We start from the raw sequence: 18594 nt of genomic DNA on the forward strand, positions 1-18594 counted from the left end.
TTTTTTTTAAAAAAAAAAACGAGTCCTCTGCACCAAGTAAATAATAGTGAACAATCAGTAGCAGCCAAGAACATGCTAAGTAACTCTCACAGCAACCCAATGAGGTAAATATTCTTCCCAATTTATAGAAAAGAAATGGGAGTCTGAGAGGGGTTGAATAATTTGCCTAAGGACACATAGCTAGTAAAAGCAGCTGGAATTTCAAACCTTAATGTTAACCGTTACTCTGTTTAGCCTCTCAGAGGTCAGCACCTTGACACGCTGCCTCTGAGACGTGTACAATTTAACTCCATTCTCATATCACAGGAGGGGGAAGACTTGGCCTTGGTCCATCATCCATCCACCCACGTGTCCGGTGTTTATTGAGGGCCCATTATGGGGCTGACGCTTTGCTGGGGTGGGTGTACTGAAATGAATTAAACTTGTGAGATGAATTAAACTGTATTGTGAGGCCAGAATACAGTGCGTGTGTGGAGGGGGATGGCAGGGGGTGGTGGGGGCGCAGGAAGTCATGTGTGAATGGAAAGGGGTGAACTGAAGGCCCGGGAGAGACACACTAAGAAAATATCTATGATAAGTGCTGACAGATGAGTACAGTGTTGGGAGAAAATGGAAGGTAAAGTGATTTTTGAAATTAAAGCAGGAGAAAAGCAGAAAAAAGAAATCTGATTGACTTAAGGCTTTTTAAGAGATGTGATTCTACCTTTCCCCTAAATTTTAATGGATAACTCACTTCAGAATTAAACAGCAACCAGGTGGTGGTACTCTCACTTGCTAATGACTATGACTGACTCCCTTTGGCAATACAGAAGGGGGTGGAGCAGGAGAGTGTCTTAGGCACTGAAGTTGGCTGTTGATTTTCAACAGGCACAGCCAGGGCAGCATTTCCCAAATTCACTGATAAGGCAGCATTTTCTAAATCACCTGAGGCTCTTGTTAAAATGATTTTTAGGCCCAATTCAGGGTAATAAATACCTCCAGTGATTCATGCTGCCTGGGAAGTTTGGGAAATACTGGTCCACAGGATGTTGTGGGAGGGCGGGGCATGACTTTGTCTTCCAAAATGGTTATCCCTAAAGAATATGTGTGTATATATGTCCCTAAAGAATATATGTATAATATATGAATATATTTGTGTGTATAATGAAGTCAATTTCCTATACGGCAAAGATTAATACAACATTGTAAATCAACTGTATTTTAATAAAATAAAAAAATATTAAAAGAAAAAGAAATGGTTGTCCTAGGGCTCCTGAAGCATCCTTTATCCCTTGGGTGCCTTTGACCTTATAGCTCTTTCTCAGAAGAGTGTTTTAAATGCATAAAATAAAATACAATGAATCACAAAGGATACCAATTATATCAAACTGTAGTTACAAGTTTTTTAAAAATATATGTGATTCTTTAATAATGCATTAAATGACAAGACCTAGGTGCAGGCTTCAAATTCCTATAGTTTCAGAGTACTGATGAGTGTAAATGCTATTTTGGTGTCTGTAAAAACTGAAATGCGATTTGAAAATATAAACAGCTGTGACTTCTACTGGTGACACAAAGGATTTCTTCTCCTGTGGCTTGATGCTGACATTCATAATTGAAGGAAATGCTTAATTTTGGTTTAGTGAAAATAAAGAAGTAATTTTATTTATATCCAAGTTGATGAACTCCCCAGATTAAGAATTTCTGCTCTAAGGGGTGGAATTTTAGTTGTTTTGGGGTGATATCCAAGGGGTAGATATGGAATTACTTCTCTGATTAGCCTCTTCACTCTAGTTTTGCTTGCCACAGTCCAGTTTGGTACATTTAGGGTGGACCCATCAGTTTGTATTTTGAACAAGCAGCTTCCTGTAATGAAGGTTTAGCTCAACCCTGAGGCCCATTCCCACAGAGAATGCTGGTCACTAGGATATTGCCAGAAACTTCTTGAGGTTGGATGACACTTTAGAAATGACAGGAGAGGGATGTCCCTGGTGATCCAGTGGCTAAGACTCCTCATTCCCAATGCAGGGGGCCTGAGTTTGATCCCTGGTGGTGGAACTAGATCCCACATGCCACAGCTAAGACCTAGCACAGCCAAATAAATAAATATATATTTAAAGAAAAAGAGAAATGACAGTAGAAACACTCTCCAAGCCCCTCCAGCTTTCATAGTCTATGACTTCCATCAAAATCTAGAGTTTGGTGAAAAGACTCCTGGTGTTTTTGTTTCTAGAGCTTAAATTGCTGTCATTTGGGGTTTTTTGACAATGGTGAAATTTTCCTTTAAAAAGTCTTTATTTTTAATAATCAGGATCATTACAAGGTCCAAAGGCATCTCTCTCCCCAAAATAGTGCTGTTCTTTTCTGTCACCATTTTCTGACCTGGACCATGCTCTCTGTGATGAGTGCCCCTGCCTAAACCCACTTGACACTTTTTTGCTTGTTTATATTACCTAACCCTCGAATCTTTCCTTCAGTCCACATTGGGACCCAAATACTCTTCGGTTAGTATTCTCGATGTTCCCCTGGCTGCTTATGCTGCCTTTCTGCCCTGATACAAGTGCATTAAACAACACAAAAGGTGCTTAACCAAGTGGAACAAGATGGGATGTTTGTGCTTGGAGAAGGAGCTCTAAACAGATTGCAGCTTCTAAAGCAGGAAATTAAAAACTTGAGAGGGAATCTGAGATAGAACTATTTGGTATAACCCAGAAAAGAGTTTTCACAAAAATGCTGCAAAATGAATTAAAGAGATGGCCAGGGCCCTCTGGAATATAATGTACTCTGAGGTCACCTGCATGGTTTTTATCCTCAACTTCTCTGCCAGCCCTGAGGACAGAGAAATCTGAAGAAGGATAGTGACTGGCCCCCTCTAGTCCCTTTTAATATATTGTCCAAGCCCAGCCTTCTTGTGTGCCTTCACGATGAAAACGCTACCCATTAAAGCCCCTGTGGTACATTCCTGCTGACAGTGTTCCTTCTTTCCAATTGTCCTTGGATTCCACTTGGAATCCCTGAGCAGTTGATGTGTTCTACGGAAGGAACACATAACCTGTGCCAAACTGATTATTCTCTTCAGTGATTAATTCAGAAAATCGTGTGCCATAAACCAATCCAATCCAAGTACATCTGGATACTTCTAATAGAAATTCTGGGATATAGATTTTTCTCTCTTGCTGTGAATGGCATGGTGTGCAATGTGAGGTCCTTTGCCAAAGGATAAGGCTAGAATATGGAAGAAGACAGAGCTGAGAGAATTGTACAGAGATGGAACTGGCACCCTGTTCAAACTGTGCCTGCAGTCCACCCTGCCGCAGGATAGGAGAGCCAATGCATTGAAGACAAACAATGTTCATTGTTTAAGTCAACTGGAGTTGTTTCTTTTACTTACAAATTAAAGTGTATTAACTAAGATACTTACAGATCACACTTTAGTTATCAGAGCACTTTTTCAGGTGATGACAGTTGAGCCTAAATCAACCCTTTGAGTTAGGGAAAGTGTAGTTGTCATTTTCATTTTATTCATGTAACTCCATGCCTTCTGACTCCCAATTCTGAGTCATTCTCGTAGCATGACTGTATCAAAATAACATTCATCCCAGTGAATTCCAGCAGAAGCACAAAGTTATATGACATTTTATTGCCTATCTCTCCCCCACATCTTGTTTTAATAAAACCCACATTTTCACTTTTTCTTTTCTATCCTCCCTTGTGGCTAAAATTGGCCTTATGTTCCGGTTCTGGCCAATTAGACTTCAGTGAAGTCCCTTAGAGAGATCTTCAAGCTACTCCAGGAAAGGATTTTTTTTTTTCTTTCCCTGCTGTCCCCACCCATCCTATTTTTGAATATGGCCATGATGCTGAGGGCAATAGTAGCCCTCTTGTGAGCAGCATGAAGAAGTGAGTCAGTTTACCAAGGATGGTGAACAGAAAGATTGGGAGAGTCTGGTCCTTGATGACACCTAAGGCAGCTGACCTAATAGCCACACAACCCCTTCCTCCAGAATTCTGCTTATGTAAAAAAAGTAACTCCTATTTGTTCAAGCCACAGTGAGTCAGATTTTCCAATATTTACAGCCAAAACATTCGTAACTCAAACAAACTGGTGTCTGGCATGATGAGCCAATTTTCCTTTGAAGGAGGAGTTCTGGCCAATGTGAGCCAATATTCCCTTCAAACAGTATGGATGCATTCAAATCAAAGTACAGGAAGCTGGGAATTTGACAGTTAATTTTGCGCACTCATGGTGTCTTCTCATGTTCGTCCTGTCCCCCTGAGGACTCCCAGGTCCACAGTAGTCTCTCCGGTCAACACCGTATCCTTCCCTCTTCTCTCCTCTTTGGTATGACCTTGTAATTTCTAGACCAGCTACCCAAACTGTACTGTCATTAAGACAAGCTAGTGGGAGTAACAGTTTGTTCTACCCTGAGACACATGGATTTATATATTCATGATTCCTTTAAGAGCTCAAAGTGCTCTTATTTCTCTTTAACCACCCAGTCTGCTTCTGAAGTCCACAGGAAGCTGGCATTTAAGACTAAGGAAAGTATACAGATTGGGGTGGGGTAGGGAGACCTGATCCTCTGGAATAGAATCTTCTGTTGTCTTAATTGGTTGTCTGTTAATGATAGTTACTTAATGCCATATTTTGTCTTTTGTTGAGACAGGCGCTTAGTTGACTGTTGGAAAAAGTGATGCAGAGTTATTGAGTTGCATTTACTGGAGCCTTGAAGCGAATGGGTAGGACCAAAAAGAGGTCACAAAGCCTATATTTCCCAGTGGAGAGATGGCTTTGAGCCTCCAAATCTTTCTGGTTTGATTTCAGACTTATATGACCATCCTCTTGACCGCTGAATGCCTGCTTGTTGCAAATAACCTGTTGGACAGAGGGTGTATTGGTTTTGATAAGGAGAAACAAGAGCTTTTCCAGTGGAGAAAAGCCACAGATAAAACCTGCAGGGAGTCCACTAAGGCCTTTGGAGAGAATTCATGCTGGCCTTCTGCAGACTCAGGTGCTCCTCTATGCTCAGCAGTAGAGTGGGGGCACCAGCCATATTGGCAGTTGGGGCCAGAAGGGGATACAGTGGGTGTCTCGTGTGGGAAAGTCACACTGTCCATCTCCTATACCAGTATCTACAGAGATTCTCCAACCGTGATCCATCCAGAGTCCTGGAAACAATCACAGATGGACAGCCAAAGAGGGCCTAAGTGCACAGACACCAAAAGTCTGGTTTTATTTCAGATGCAATAAAGATGCTCATCAGAGGGAAGGTTCTGTTCCTGTAGTTTTTCCTGACATTCGTCCTTCTGAAAGACTGAAGAAATCCTTATAGTGTATAGGACAGACAGAAACACTTTTGAGTGGGGTGTAGGGTTGTTCTGAAGTATTGCCTGATCCATCCACACTGGGTTATGGCTGCTAAAGTCTTCCTTTCTCTTAAACAGAAATATATGCTTCTAACTCCTTTTCAGCATCATTATTAAAAAGTTAAAGTAAATAGTTTATTGTAACAATAGATGTAGCTGCCGATGGTATAAGCAGAAATGGTCTATTTAATGCATATTGTTCAGAGCAGATTCATTTAACCATTCATACATCAAATATTTATTTAGCACATATTATGTGCCAAGTAGTATATTTGGACTATGGGGAAAAAAAGCACAAAGACATGGCTTCTGACTTCAAGAATGTTTCTAATTGGGTTAGCAGGGCATGGCAACCCATTCCAGTATTCTTGCCTGGAGAATCCCCATGCACAAAGAAGCCTGGTGGCTACAGACCATGGGGTCACAAAGAGTTGGACATGACTGAGTGACTAAGCACAGCGATTGAGTTGATGGAAAAGTCAAGATAATTACAAGACCCTTTACCATCAGGAACATCCTAATGGAAAAATAAATGCGTAGTTTTCACTCTGAGTATTCCCTTAGCCTTGAAATCTATCCTAGTCAGCCTAGTTGCTTTTATTCTTGAATTTCCTTTTCTGTCTTCTTGATTTTGTTCCTTTATCTCTCCCCGTTGAGATCATAAGTCTAATTTTAGTTCCCAGTCATTCTTTAATATGGTTACTCGGGTAAGCAGTCTGTGTTCGAGGTTTTTGCTCTCCTGTGATATGTCATACTTAATTAACTGTCATCTTCACTATTAATATTAACTGAGATATTAATTTGATGAATTTTAATTTCTCTTAATCATGGCATCATTTTGAGCCTTCATTGGCTACCTCTTTAGAATGATGATACACAGTGCAGAGGAGAAATATTAATAGTGTATTAAGGTGTTTTTAAAAGACTCCTTAGTAATTGCATGTTTTCCTGGTAGGAATGTCTGTTTCTTGAACAGGTGTGGGCACCCTGATCTCCTTGTTAGCAAATGGATGTTTTGTCTTGATCACCTCCTGACTCTGTTTTGCACTTTCCAATGAAAATACTTTCAAATTTAAGAAATGTTTCTCTCTGGAAGAATTCTCCAGGGTCTGCTGCATTATCTAACTGGTGAGGGCTCTGTACTATTAATGGAGGCATTGAAAATAAAAATTTGGTCTTTTCCTGTGGAGAGCTGGTACCCAGGAGGAAAGTGCTGAGTCCAAGGGCCACTGAGCCATCAGAAGTCTGATCTGTTCACAGACTGTTCTTTCTCTCTTTTTTCCTAATTTTCTCTGCTCTGTTTCTCTTACCTTCCCATCCCCCTTTCCTGTTTCCTCTCATTCAGTAAAAAAAATTTCATTAAAAAAGAATTCCTCTGCCCTTGCTGCACATCCTCACCCCTAGGTATTTGTATATTGAAACACTGATGAGGATGGCCACTGGACTGCCTCCCCCAACCCTCCATGCCTTTGCAGCGTGACTGACATGGGGAGTAAACCTGGTGCATTTTGTAGGATGAATCCCATTACTCAGGTCCAGTCACCTGGATGCTGGAGGCCCGGGGAAGAATCATTCCCGGCTCCCTGTTTCTGGCGTGGGCAAGTAATGCTGAATAAATGCCGCTCTCAGGACCTTCAGTTCCCTCGTGAAAGGGAGAGTAACAGGAACTCTCCTTCCTTCCCCAGACCCTGCATCATGGCAGGGAGCATTCTGAGCCCAGGCGCCAGATGCTCAGGGAAGAAGACAAAGACAAGCATGGTCACATGGGCAGCTTGCACGTGTGACCTACTCACCTCCAGGTATACCACCCAGGGCATTACCAGGGTGGCCACCAGCAGGTCCGCCACGGCCAGGCTCACCACCAGATAGTTGGTGGTGGTCTGCAGGGCCCGTTCCTTCAGCACAGCCACGCACACCAGACCATTGCCGAAGACGATGGCCAGGATGAGTGCGCAGTAGGAGAGGGCGTAGTAGGCGTGCGGGCGGGCCCGGCCGGCCCCTGTGGAGTTCTCTGCTGCACAGGTCACGTTGATGTGGCCCCCCAGCTGGTTGAGAGGTGCCATCGTCTGGAGGGAGCGGGGTAACCCCCACACGTTTCCTGGGAGGAGATAGAAAACAATGTCAGTCAAATTAGACTCTTTGGAGTTTGACTTGCCTGGGTACATTTTTTGATTTATTTCTTCAACAGATATTTTATTGAGCACTTTCTATATGCCAGCCACTATTCCAAGCCCTGGATATACAGCAGTGAGGAAAGGGATAAAAATTCCTGCCTTTGTGAAACCTCCATTCCAGAGGAGAAGACAACAGTAAGGTACATCAAACGTGTAGTTTGTCTGATGAAGATTTTCACAGGGGGCTCAGTCGTGGCTCTTGCCATTGCAGGGGATGCAGATTCCATCTCTGAGTGGGGAAGATCCCCTGGAGAAGGAAATGGCAGCCCACTCCAGTGTTCTTGCCTGGAGAATTCCACAGACAGAGGAGCCTGATAGGCTACAGTTCATGGGGTCACAAAAGAGTCAGACACAACTTAGAGACTAAAAAAAACGACAACAGTGTGTTCGATGATGATATGTATTTTGAAGAACAATAAATTAGGGAAGGAGGTGAGCATAGGATGAGGATTGTGTGTGTGTGCAATTCTCTGCTAGTGTGGGGAAGTCACAGTGTCTCTCTCCTATACCAATATCTAGATGGACATTGTGACTTTCCCACACTAGACACCCAGTAAGGGTTCTGAGTACAGATTTTAACTTGAGTAATCAGGAAGCCCTCAGGGAGATGACCACTGAGTCATGACTTGGAGGACCCGAGGAAGCCGACTGCACAGAGCCAAGCAGGGGGAACAGCAGGTACAGAAGGCAGCGGCTGGTGGGGGGAAGGGGCTGCAGGGAGACCAGAGTGCCTGGAGCCAGGTGAGGCAGGGGCAGAGTGGAGGGGTGTGGTTGAGGTCATGCAGGGCCCTTGAAAGAACCTCACTTGGGCTCTGAGTGAGCTGGGTAGCCGCTGCAGGATTACAACCCCAAGTCTACCACTTCCTAACTCTGGGGACTTGGGCACATCACTTCACCTTGCTGAGCTTCATTTCCCTCCTCTGTGAAATGGGGAAGTAATGGAACTTGTCCAAATAGGGATTTTGTGAAGATTAAATGAGTTATAATATATGTAAGACATTGATAGCCATGCCCAACAGCTAGAAAGTAACGTGTTAGCTCTTTTTCTCGGATTGGTCCTTTTCTCGTAGCTTCCCACCCCCTTTCCTTACCCCCCCCCCCCCCCGCCCCTCCCGCTCCACCCCACTCCCATTGCCTGCACTGGCCTTCTCCCCTGCCTCCCTCTGTCTCTCTTCACTTCCTTCAGTCTGCCATTCTTTCTCTTGCGTCTTAGGTAGTAGGACATGGTGGTTTTGGAGACTGGGTTATGGGCGAAAGTCTGAAGAGTAACGGGGTTTAGAGGCAGTATAGCGGTTTTTATATTTAGGAAAAACCCACGTGTGGAATTTTATTTGAAACCTCCTAATTATTTCATTTTATATTTTTGGCTGTGCTGCGCAGCTTCTGGGATCTTAGTTCCCAGACCAGGAAGTGAACCCACACCACGGCAGTGAAAATTCCAGTCCTAACCACTAGTACGTGCATGCTAAGCTGCTTTCTGTCAGACTCTGTGACCATATGGACTGCAGCCCACCAGGTCCATGGGATTCTCCAGGCAAGAATACTGAAGTGGGTTGCCATGCCCTCCTCCAGGGGATCTTCCCAATGCAGGGGCTGAACCTGCGTCTCCTGCAGCTCTAGCATTGCAGGCCAGTTCTTTACCATTGAGCCACTGGGGAAGCCCCCTAACCACTAGATGACCAGGGAATTGCTGAAGCTGCCTAATTTTTAAAGGCTCATTACTAATTTAAAAAATATTTAAGCCTTATGAAGTCTCCCATCCCCCTTCAAAAAATCCCGCATCCATGGGTCAGTGAGCCATATGTCACCAGTTTTTGATCCCTGACCTAGTTCAATGCTTTCACTTTTCAAACAGGGAAGTTGAGACATAGACAGATTAGTAACATATCTTAAATCATACAGCTTCTTAGGGAACCAGCATGCAGGCCTTCCAGTGCTCTTTGGCATCTGAAAGCCATAGTAGCAGTCATATTACGACCCACTAGGAAAAGCCAACCTTCCAACTGTGGGGACATTTGACGTAGAGTGGCAAAGGCAACAGAGCCCATCAGTTGGCCAACGACACCAACCTGTTGCGGCCAGAAGGGACTCTGGGCCCTTAAAGCCAGCTGTGTGTGTCCATGGGGGACAAGAGGGAAATGCCTTTGTGCCAAGGGTAGCAGTGCCTTTGGTCCGGGAAGATCCCACATGCCACATGCTGGGAAAGCACAAAGCTTGTAGCCTATAGCATGACCCTGAGACCTGGGCAGAGTGCTTCCCGGGGGCTCTGTGCTCCCGAGGCCTTCACTCTGGACCCCATTTAGTCATAACCTCCCCAGAGGATGAAGTTGTGCCTTCCTGCGGCACTAAGGAGCAGAACCACCCAGAGCCCACACTCCCTTTCTAGGCTATGCTCTTTATCTATCTATCTATGTGTATATGTGTATATATATGCATGTGTAATATGTAATTCAGTTAATTTATTAATTTATAGCCGTGCTGGGTTTTCATTGCTGTGCAAGCTTTTTTCTAGTTGTGGCGAGCGAGGACTACTCTGTAGTGTGGTGTGCGGGCTTCTTGCTGCAGTGACTTCTCTCATTGTAGAGAATAGGCTGCAGGGTAAGTGGGCTTCAGTAGCTGCATCTCCCGAGCTCTAGAGCGCAGGCCTGATCGTTTCGGTGCACGGGCTTTATTGCCTCGTGGTATGTGGGATCTTCCCAGACCAGAGATTGAACCCGTGTCTCCTGCACTGGCAAGAGGATGCTTTACCACTGGACCGCCAGGGAGGCCCTCTAGACCATACTCTTGGTATCAGGATCACAGGATTCTCTGCCCAGACTGCTTGGACCCTATTTCTAGGGCAGCACCAGCCTCATTTTGGATTTGTCACCCTGAAGGAAGACTGCGGCATATGTTTGGGACCCATGGGCCCCCGGGGTAGCTGTTTAGGGGAGTTTGGATGAATAGCTTGGAGGTAGCCTGAGATGGGGAGAGAAGACAGAGCGCCTGGGACAGGATGAGGAGTGGGGTAGTTTCTCCTGCCTTCTCACATTTTGCCTGGATCCTAAATTCAAACCTGGCCTTCCAGGTTTTTGAAAAGGTACCTTTATTAAGGCAGGAGGAGTAAGCATCTCCTTCAATACTGTTTGTTAGTTGTAACTGAACTATGTAGACATGTAGTATATGGGCCTCCATGGGAATTCTTGCTCCAGGACCCGGCTGGGTGGCCAGCATTTGCTCTCAATTCTGCTAACTGCAGCTCTCCTTTGATTTGGAGATTGGCTTATCCCTGGCTGTCATTTTGTATCTCATTTTGAATGTTTCAGCCTGGAATGTGAAAGTGTTAAAGTGAACAAATAATTAATTGTAAGGGGCGAGCAGTTTGGAATGGATTCAGAGGATTGTTTAAAAAAAAAAATGTTCTTTATCTTGGCACACTGTTTGCACTAAATATATTTTAAAGCATAATAATAATTTTTGATAATAATTATAATTTTCTCATTATTCGGAGAAGGGCAGCCGCTACCCCGGAGATAGCACTGTTACTGCCAAGAGCTTTTGGAAAAATACAAAGCTTTCTGATTGTTCAAGGATATTTTCACCTTTGAGACAGGCTCAGGCCTGGAACGTTTTTGCTTCTGCAACTAGGCCATGTTGGAAATCAGTGGCCAGGAATCACATTTTCCTGGGGTCTGCAGTTGGGTAGTGATGTCTTGGCCTTATCTCATCTTTTGGATAGGAGGGAAGCATAAAACCTTGGGATATTTGTTACCATTGTGCTGGACATTTTACTCTGCTGAGGTTTGGCAGCTGCTTAAAAATAGCACAGCTGAGTGTCAGTGACTAATTATATGAAGGGAAACCCTTGACTCTGAAAATCAATTCTGAGCCTGATGTTGGAATCACCATTACAATTTCTGACTTACTTACTTTTTGTGTTACACTATCTCTAGTCTTAGATTCTTTAGCATAGCTGTGGGGTAAGCCTTGGTTGCCCAGGCAGTTCCTGATGGGTTGTGGGTATGGGAGATGAAAGCAGAAAATGACTGAGATGCTAGGTTACTCCCTATTTCTCAGCTAATTGTTTCAACTTCCTCCCTCCTTAGATTTTATTTAGGTTTTTTTTTTTTTTTTTTTTTTTTTTTTAAGCAGCACTGCTTATATAACACAGAACAGGGCTGGATTTTCTTTTTTCTTTCTTCTTTTGATAGATATGCCATCAAGTAAACTGTTCTCCAGTAGGAGAAGTAAAGAGTCTAGGGAATTTCTGAACTTAATATTCACTCTCTAAGTGGACTTCCCTGGTGGTCCACTGGTTAGGAATCTGCTTGTCAATGTAGGGAACAAGGATTGAATCCCTGATCAGGGAAGATTCCACATACTATGGGGCAACTAAGCCTGAGTGCCACAGCTACTGAGCCCGTACTCTAGAAGCTATATGCTGCAACTGCTGAAGCCTGCACAGGCTAAAGCCCATGCTCTGCAACAAGAGAAGTCACTGCAATGAGAGGTCCACGCACCGCAACTAGACAGTAGCTCCCTCTTGCTGCCCCTAGAGAAAACCCACACACAGCAATGAAGACCCAGCCCAGCTGGGAAAAAAAAGTCACTCTCTAAGTCAGTCAGTTCCGTCACTCAGTTGTGTCTGACTCTTTGCAACCCCATGGACTGCAGCAAGCCAGGCCTCCCTGTCCATGGCCAACTCCCAGAGTTTACTCAAACTCATGTTCATTGAGTCGGTGATACCATCCAACCATCTCTTCCTCCGTTGTCCCCTTCTTCTCCTGCCCTCAATCTTTCCCAGCATCAGGGTCTTTTCAAATGAGTCAGTTCTTCGCATCAGGTGGCCAAAGTTTCAGTTTCAGCATCAGTCTTTCCAGTGAATATTCAGGACTGATCTCCTTTAGGATGGACTGGTTGGATCTCCTTGCAGTTCAAGGGATTCTCAAGAGTCTTCTCCAACACCATAGTTCAAAAGCATCAATTCTTTGACTGTCTAAGTAATTCATAACAATAGCCTGATTTCCTCATCAGCAAAATGAGGACAATCATACCCACTCTATAGGGTTATTATAATGATCAAATAAAATTATACATGCAAAGTCTTGGCACTATTGACAACTGGGGCTGGAAAATTCTTTGTTGGGGTGAGGTGGTACTGTTTTCTATACTGTAGGATTTTTAGCAACATCCCTGACATCTACGCACTAGATGCCAGTAACATGGCCCTCCCTCCAGAGGTGACAGTGAAACAAGTCTCTGACGTTGTCACTGTCCCTTGAGGGGGCAAAATTGCTCTCCCCATTGAGAACCATGGCTCTAACATCATGTCTGGCACAATTCACTTAAAATATTGTAGCTTTTATTGTTTAAGGGCAAGTGGGAATAGGTGAAGGAGTCAAATAAACTACAATTGCAGAGTGTCTAATGGACTTGGAAATTAGGAGATTACTGATGACCTCAGTGAAGGGTGTTAGTTAAGAGTGGATGGAAGTGAGAAAGTGGAGAAGGCAAGGATTAGAAGATTATTCCTGGTCTTAGTCTTTCAAGAATCATTATATATCACACTACTTACAAATTTTAATGAGCCTTTTAATTTCTTACACAGTATTTAGAGTTTATTGTAGCATCTCTTTGTTCAGTTCAGTTCAGTCGCTCAGTCGTCTCCAACTCTTTGCAATCCCATGAATTGAGGCACAACAGGCCTCGCTGTCTATTACCAACTCCCGGAGTTCACTCAAACTCACGTTCATTGAGTCGGTGATGCCATCCAGCCATCTCATCCTCTGTTGTCCCCTTCTCCTCCTGCCCCCAATCCCTCCCAGCATTAGAGTCTTTTCCAATGAGTCAACTCTTCTCATGAGGTGGCCAAAGTATTGGAGTTTCAGCTTTAGCGTCATTCCTTCCAAAGAATACCCAGGACTGATCTCCTTTAGAATGGACTGGTTGGATCTCCTTGCAGTCCAAGAGACTCTCAAGAGTCTTCTCCAACACCACACTTCAAAAGCATCACTTCTTCAGCGCTCAGCTTTCTTCATAGTCCAACTCTCACATCCATACATGACTACTGGAAAAACCATAGCCTTGACTAGACAGACCTTTATTGACAAAGTAATGTCTCTGCTTTTCAATATGCTGTCTAGGTTGGTTATAACTTTTCTTCCAAGGAGTAAGCGTCTTTAAATTTCATGGCTGCAATCACCATCTGCAGTGATTTTGGAGCCCTCCAAAATAAAGTCTGACTGTGTTTCCACTGTTTCCTCATCTATTTCCCATTAAGTAATGAGACCAGATGCCATGATCTTCATTTTCTGAATGTTGAGCTTTAAGCCAACTTTTTCACTCTCCTCTTTCACTTTCATCAAGAGGCCTTTTAGTTCCTCTTCACTTTCTTCCATAAGGGTGGTGTCATCTGCATATCTGAGGTTACTGATATTTCTCCCGGCAATCTTGACTCCAGCTTGTGCTTCTTCCAGCCCAGTGTTTCTCATGATGTACTCTGCATATAAGTTAAATAAACAGGGTGACAATATACAGCCTTGACATATGCCTTTTCCTATTTGGAACCAGCCTGTTGTTCCATGTCCAGTTCTAACTGTTGCTTCCTGACCTCCATATAGATTTCTCAACAGGCAGGTCAGGTGGTCTGGTATTCCCATCTCTTTCAGAATTTTCCAGAGTTTATTGTGATCCACACAGTCAAAAGCTTTGGCATAGTCAATAAAGAAGAAATAGATATTTTTCTGGAACTCTCTTGCTTTTTCAATGATCCAGTAGATGTTGGCAATTTGATCTCTGGTTCCTCTGCCTTTTCTAAAAGCTGCTTGAACATCTGGAAGTTCACGGTTCACGTATTGCTGAAGCCTGGCTTGGAGAATTTTGAGCAGTACTTTACTAGCATGTGAAATGAGTGCAATTGTGTGGTAGTTTGAGCCTTCTTTGGCATTGCCTTTCTTTGGGATTGGAATGAAAACTGAACTTTTCCAGTCCTGTGACCACTGCTGAATTTTCCAAATTTGCTGGCATATTGAGTGCAGCACTTTCACAGCATCATCTTTCAGGTTTGAAATAGCTCCACTGGAATTCCATCACCTCCATTAGCTTTGTTCATAGTGATGCTTTCTAAGGCCCACTTGACTTCACATTCCAGGATGTCTGGCTCTAGGTGAGTGATTACACCATCATGATTATCTTGGTCACAAAGATCTTTTTTATATAGTTCTTCTGTGTATTCTTGCCATCTCTTCTGAATATCTTCTGCTTCTGTTAGGTCCCTACATTTTCTGTCCTTTATCGAGCCCATCTTTGCATGAAATATTCCAATGGTATCTCTAATTTTCTTGAAGAGATCTCTAGTCTTTCCCATTCTGTTGTTTTCCTCTATTTCTTTGCATTGATCGCTCTGGAAGGTTTTCTTATCTCTTCTTGCTTTTCTTTGGAACTTTGCATTCAGATGCTTGTATCTTTCCTTTTCTCCTTTGCTTTTTGCTTCTTTTCGTAGCTATTTGTAAAGCCTCTCAGACAGCCATTTTGCTTTTTTGCATTTCTTTTCCATGGGGATGTTCTTGATCCCTGTCTCCTGTACAATGTCATGAACCTCCGTCCATAGTTCATCAGTCACTCTGTCTATCAGATCTAGTCCCTCAAGTCTATTTCTCACTTCCACTGTACAGTCATAAGGGATTTGATTTGGGTCATACCTGAATGACCAGTGGTATGATGCTATAAAGAACAATATTGCATAGGAACCTGGAATGTTAGGTCCATGAATCAAGGCAAATTGGAAGTGGTCAAACAGGAGATGGCAAGAGTGAATGTCGACAGTCTAGAAATCAGTAAACTAAAATGGACTGGAATGGGTGAATTTAACTCAGATGACCATTATATCCACTACTGCAGGCAGGAATCTCTTAGAAGAAAAGAGTAGCCATAATGGTCAACGAAAGAGTCTGAAATGCAGTACTTGGATGCAGTCTCAAAAATGACAGAATGATCTCTGTTCATTTCCAAGGCAAACCATTCAATATCATGATAATCCAAGTCTATGCCCCAACCAGTAACACTGAAGAAGCTGAAGTTGAATGGGTCTATGAAGACCTACAAGATCTTTTAGAACTTACACCCAAAAAAGATGTCCTTTTCATTATAGGGGACTGGAATGCAAAAGTAGGAAGTCAAGAAACACCTGGAGTAATAGGCAAATTTGGCCTCGGAGTACAGAATGAAGCAGGGCAAAGGCTAATAGAGTTTTGACGAGAGAACGCACTGGTCATAGCAAACACCCTCTTCCAACAACACAAGGGAAGACTCTACACATGGACATCATCAGATGGTCGACACCGAAATCATATTGACTATATTCTTTGCAGCCAAAGATGGAGAAGCTCTATACAGTCAGCAAAAACAAGACTGGGAGCTGACTGTGGCTCAGATCATGAACTCCTTATTGAGAAATTCAGACTGAAATTGAAGAAAGTAGGGAAAACCACTAGACCATTCAGGTATGACCTAAATCAAATCCCTTATGATTATACAGCATCTCTTTGAGTGAGTGTCTAATCTGCTTTAAAAATCAGAGGGACATTGTGTGGTCAGGCCCCCATGAGCTATGACATGCATTCTGCTTTGATGATATTCTGTCCCTCAGTGTGGAACCACAGTCTGCCTGGAATATCTGTCCGTTGCCTGTTTGGGCTCCTGGTTCCATACCAGACTCCCATTTGAGTTTGTTAGGAAGTTACTCATTAAGATTTATACGGTTTTAATTATTTGTTTTCTTTCTTTGAGGACATGGAGTAAGCAAAACACAACAAAAACAAAAACACCTTGAGTTCTTAACCTCCTTCTGAAGATAAGAGTCACTACCACTTCTGGCTGCTCCTCTGTACTAGGCACTAGTACTTTGCAGATATCACCTCATTTTAATATTTATAATAACCCTGAAGGTGGATACTGATATCTTCTTTTTACAGATTAAGAAACTGAGACAGAATTTCAGTAACTTTCCCAGGATTGCACAATATAGGGGTCTGAGTTGAGCCCAGCTTTAATCTTGTGTCTTCCTAAATCCAAAATTTGTGACTTATTTAATGTATCTATGCTGGTTCCCCTGGTGGCTTAGACGGTAAAGCATCTCCCTATAATGTGGGAGACTCGGGTTCAATCCCTGGATTGGGAAGATCTCCTGGAGAAGGCAATGGCAACCCACTCCAGTATTGGAAATGGGTTGCCATTGAAAATCCCATGGATGAAGGAGCCTGGTAGGCTACCATCCATGAGGTCGCAAAGAGTCAGACACGACTGAGTGACTTCACTTTCACTTTCTTTCATTCTGGGGGTGGCCGTAGCTATGGGCAATCATTTCCAGGTGACAACAGGGTTGCAAGACCAGTTACTTGTGTCACAGATCCCTGTCTTTTGCCATCTCTGAACTTTCACTCAGTTACATCCTGATCTCTAGTTTCCAAGGCTTTTCTGGCTTGGGAATTCAATTCAGACTTGCTATATTGCCTGAAAAAATTAATAATCATAACTAATTTATTCATTTATAAGCATTATTTTATTTAAACCTCATAACAACTTGATGAAAGAAATAGGTGCTATTATTATCGCCATTTTTGCAGATGAAGAAAGTAAGTAACAGAAAGGTTAAGGATGTCACTGAGGTCATACACCAGTAATTCTGTAGCTGATTCAACCCAAGAGCTGTCTGTTTCCAGAGCCCCATGTTCTTAACTTCCCCATTATTCAGGTGAGAGAGACAAGCCAGAAATGGGGGCTAATTTTAAAACCTCACTTTTTCAGAGTATCTTGTGCATGTGACCTGACCAAGCTCAGAGAAGACAACGCAGGTGCACACTGCACGTAGGAACCGTGGGAGTTACATTGTCATTATTATTAGAGATAGTCTTTAGTATTTCTATGGCACTTTATTCTTCAAAATTGTGTCTAATTTATTTTCCTTCTGAAGATTCATAAGTGAATTGAAATTCATAGCTTATTTATATATTTGGGCACATTTACATTGTTGGCAAATATACAGAGAAAAATCATGCTTGGTTATTGAGATCCAGTAGCTAAGGTAATATAGTTTTTTCTTCATTAAACTTGCCCATTAAAGCAGAGCATCCCCACTTTCCATCACAAATTCTGATATCTGAATATCCTACTATTTTAGTCAGAGGTAAAATGGGGAACTCAATGGATTAGTCAATCAATAAGCAAATATTGATTGATGACAACTGCAATGTATTAGAAACTGAGTTTAGTATTGGGTAAAGTCTACTTGGCATTTGTTTTAATTCACATTCCATAATAAGCAGCCTTCTGTATAGATTCATTAATATCAGGTATGCATTTTGATGCTGTCAGTATTTACTCTGTTCAACACCTCTGCACACTGCTGGCCAAGCAGACCCTTGAAAATGTTCAACTATAAATAAACAGTGTCTGAGTAAGAATCTTTCTCATATTGTATCTGCTTCTCTTTGGTTACAAGAAATCCAATGCTGTATCAAGCATCAATTCTTCACTCTTACCTAAGGACAGGCATTTTACTGACCTTTCGGTGTCAGTAAGCAAACGGCTTCACCTATAAATTTCAAGCAGGATGCAGAATGTGTCTAGATTCCAAGTTTCACTTGCTATTGCTGCCTTATTATTTGTGCATTCATTTTGATAGTATTTGATTAAACTGAAGGCATGAACTGGAACAAATGCCTAATTGCAACAACTTCCATTGACCCAATAAGCTACTGTAAGTAATGAAAGTCCCACAATTAAACAACAATATCCTCAAAATCATCTGCCATCATTAAAGAAAATATACACAATCATCATCTCAAGTACTGCATATCTCTGTTGGGAATAATTGGATTCTGACTTGGAAGCAGCCTAACTTAAAATAAACCATTGAAAACAGTGCCTCTCCAAACCCTCAGCTCTGGATTACCAGGGTGCTGAATTGGGGAGTTTAAAATAACAGACCCTTTCAATTAAGTAAAACCCTTAAGAGGAAAATAATCAACTTCCATACAAATCTCAGGAATAGTAACAGCTTTTTATTTTTCATTTTAAAATTCTGCCTTGATATAGT

General features: G+C 42.6%; 1 protein-coding gene across 1 annotated transcript in view; it reads right to left on the reverse strand.

Annotated features, from left to right (window-relative positions):
- DRD3 (dopamine receptor D3) overlaps nucleotides 1-18594 on the reverse strand; it is a 61132-nt gene that overhangs the window by 40017 nt on the left and 2521 nt on the right. The window contains exon 2 of the mRNA XM_069554053.1: nucleotides 7140-7444. Coding sequence (XP_069410154.1) covers nucleotides 7140-7409 — 270 coding nt within the window. The 5' untranslated portion in view covers nucleotides 7410-7444. The remainder of the gene's footprint in view (nucleotides 1-7139; nucleotides 7445-18594) is intronic.

This window comes from Ovis canadensis, chromosome 1 (genome assembly GCF_042477335.2).
Source record: "Ovis canadensis isolate MfBH-ARS-UI-01 breed Bighorn chromosome 1, ARS-UI_OviCan_v2, whole genome shotgun sequence".
Taxonomy (NCBI): Eukaryota; Metazoa; Chordata; class Mammalia; order Artiodactyla; family Bovidae; genus Ovis; species Ovis canadensis.